General features: G+C 63.7%; 1 protein-coding gene across 1 annotated transcript; it reads right to left on the bottom strand.

The window, feature by feature from the left end:
- Positions 1–6: 6 nt before the first annotated feature.
- LOC104916940 (diacylglycerol kinase alpha-like) lies at positions 7–1,247 on the bottom strand (the record flags this gene model as incomplete). Its single annotated transcript, XM_010728013.2, has 7 exons — positions 7–118; positions 199–263; positions 354–514; positions 618–707; positions 792–877; positions 978–1,052; positions 1,168–1,247. Coding segments are annotated over 7 exons (669 nt in total), but the record flags the coding sequence as incomplete, so codon positions are not given.
- Positions 1,248–1,259: the final 12 nt, after the last annotated feature.

Below are 1,259 nucleotides of genomic sequence, written 5' to 3'. Positions count from 1 at the left end.
GCACAGGGATGCAGGGATGAGGCGCACCTCGATGCTCAGGCACTCCTTGAGCTTCTTGCAGGTGGCAAAGAGCGTCTCGGAGGTGGCAAACTCCAGGTACCAGAGTTTGTTCTTCATCCTGGGGGGGGGAGCACGGCGTGGTGGGGATATGGGGACGCACGGGGGGTCACAGGGATGCAGGCTGGGCACGGCACTCACCTGCTGTTGAATTTCTCGGGGTATTTCTCCCGCATGACGTGGAAGCGGTGCGCGATGGAGGCATCCTATGGGGAGGAAATGGGCGCAGAGCGTGGAGGGGTGAAACCCAGCCATGCCGTGCCTCCCCCTCCCCAGCAGCTCCCAGCCCCACACACCACCCCAATGGAGAAGTAGTTGTTGACGATCTCGTAGGGCACGGGGTCACCAGCCTCGGTGGGGCAGGTGGGCAGCACCCGCAGGTGCCAGCGGTCCATCTGCACCACGCTGCTGCCCTCGATGTCCTTCAGGATCTTCACCAGGTTCTCCCCGTCGTAGCCTGTGGATGGTGTTGGAGGAGACACGGGATCAGGGGGGGAGGTTGGAGGGGGGGAGGAAGGGGGGGGGATATTGGGCTGCCCACCTCACACCCCACTACTCACCTCCACCCCAGCGCAGGCACCGCGCCAGGTCGTTGCCGGTGCCCAGGGGCAAAACGGCCACAGGTGGTCGTCGGGGAAGGTTGGCTTTGTCTGCAGGGAGAAGTGCAGTGAGGGGGGGGAAGGTTTTGGCCAGCAAATCCCGGGGTGTGGGGTGACGGGGGGGTGCAGACCCACCAATGGCATCCAGGATCCATCCCACAGTGCCATCCCCGCCGCACACCAGGATGCGGAAATCTGGCACGTCCCGAAAGAAATTGAGTCTGGGGAGGAGAAGGAAGGGAAGAAAGGGAGGGAGGGAGGTCAGGGCTGGTTGCCCCCCTCCCAGCACTTCCCAAACCCCCCCTCCCATTCCCCCCTTACCCTGGGTTGGGTCCTCCTTGCTGCAGGTTGTAGACCTGCCGGGGGTTCAGCAGGTACTGGAACTTCCGCAGGACTCTGCAGGAGAAGGGAAGGTGGGTTGGGGGGGGTCCAACCCCCATCCCCACCTCCCCCTAAATTTGTGTGTAGAAGAAGGTCCCACAGTGTGCCCAGCACCTGCCCAGCCCCTCACCTCTTTCCCTGCTTCCCTCCGCTCTTGGGGTTGACGAAGACGAGGAGTGGGTGGGTGTCGGGCACAGGGCTGACCTGTGGGTTTGGGGGGGG

This window comes from Meleagris gallopavo, unplaced genomic scaffold, assembly GCF_000146605.3.
Source record: "Meleagris gallopavo isolate NT-WF06-2002-E0010 breed Aviagen turkey brand Nicholas breeding stock unplaced genomic scaffold, Turkey_5.1 ChrUn_random_7180001951650, whole genome shotgun sequence".
NCBI classification, from domain to species: domain Eukaryota; kingdom Metazoa; phylum Chordata; class Aves; order Galliformes; family Phasianidae; genus Meleagris; species Meleagris gallopavo.
This window is presented reverse-complemented; position numbering and strand designations above follow the sequence as displayed.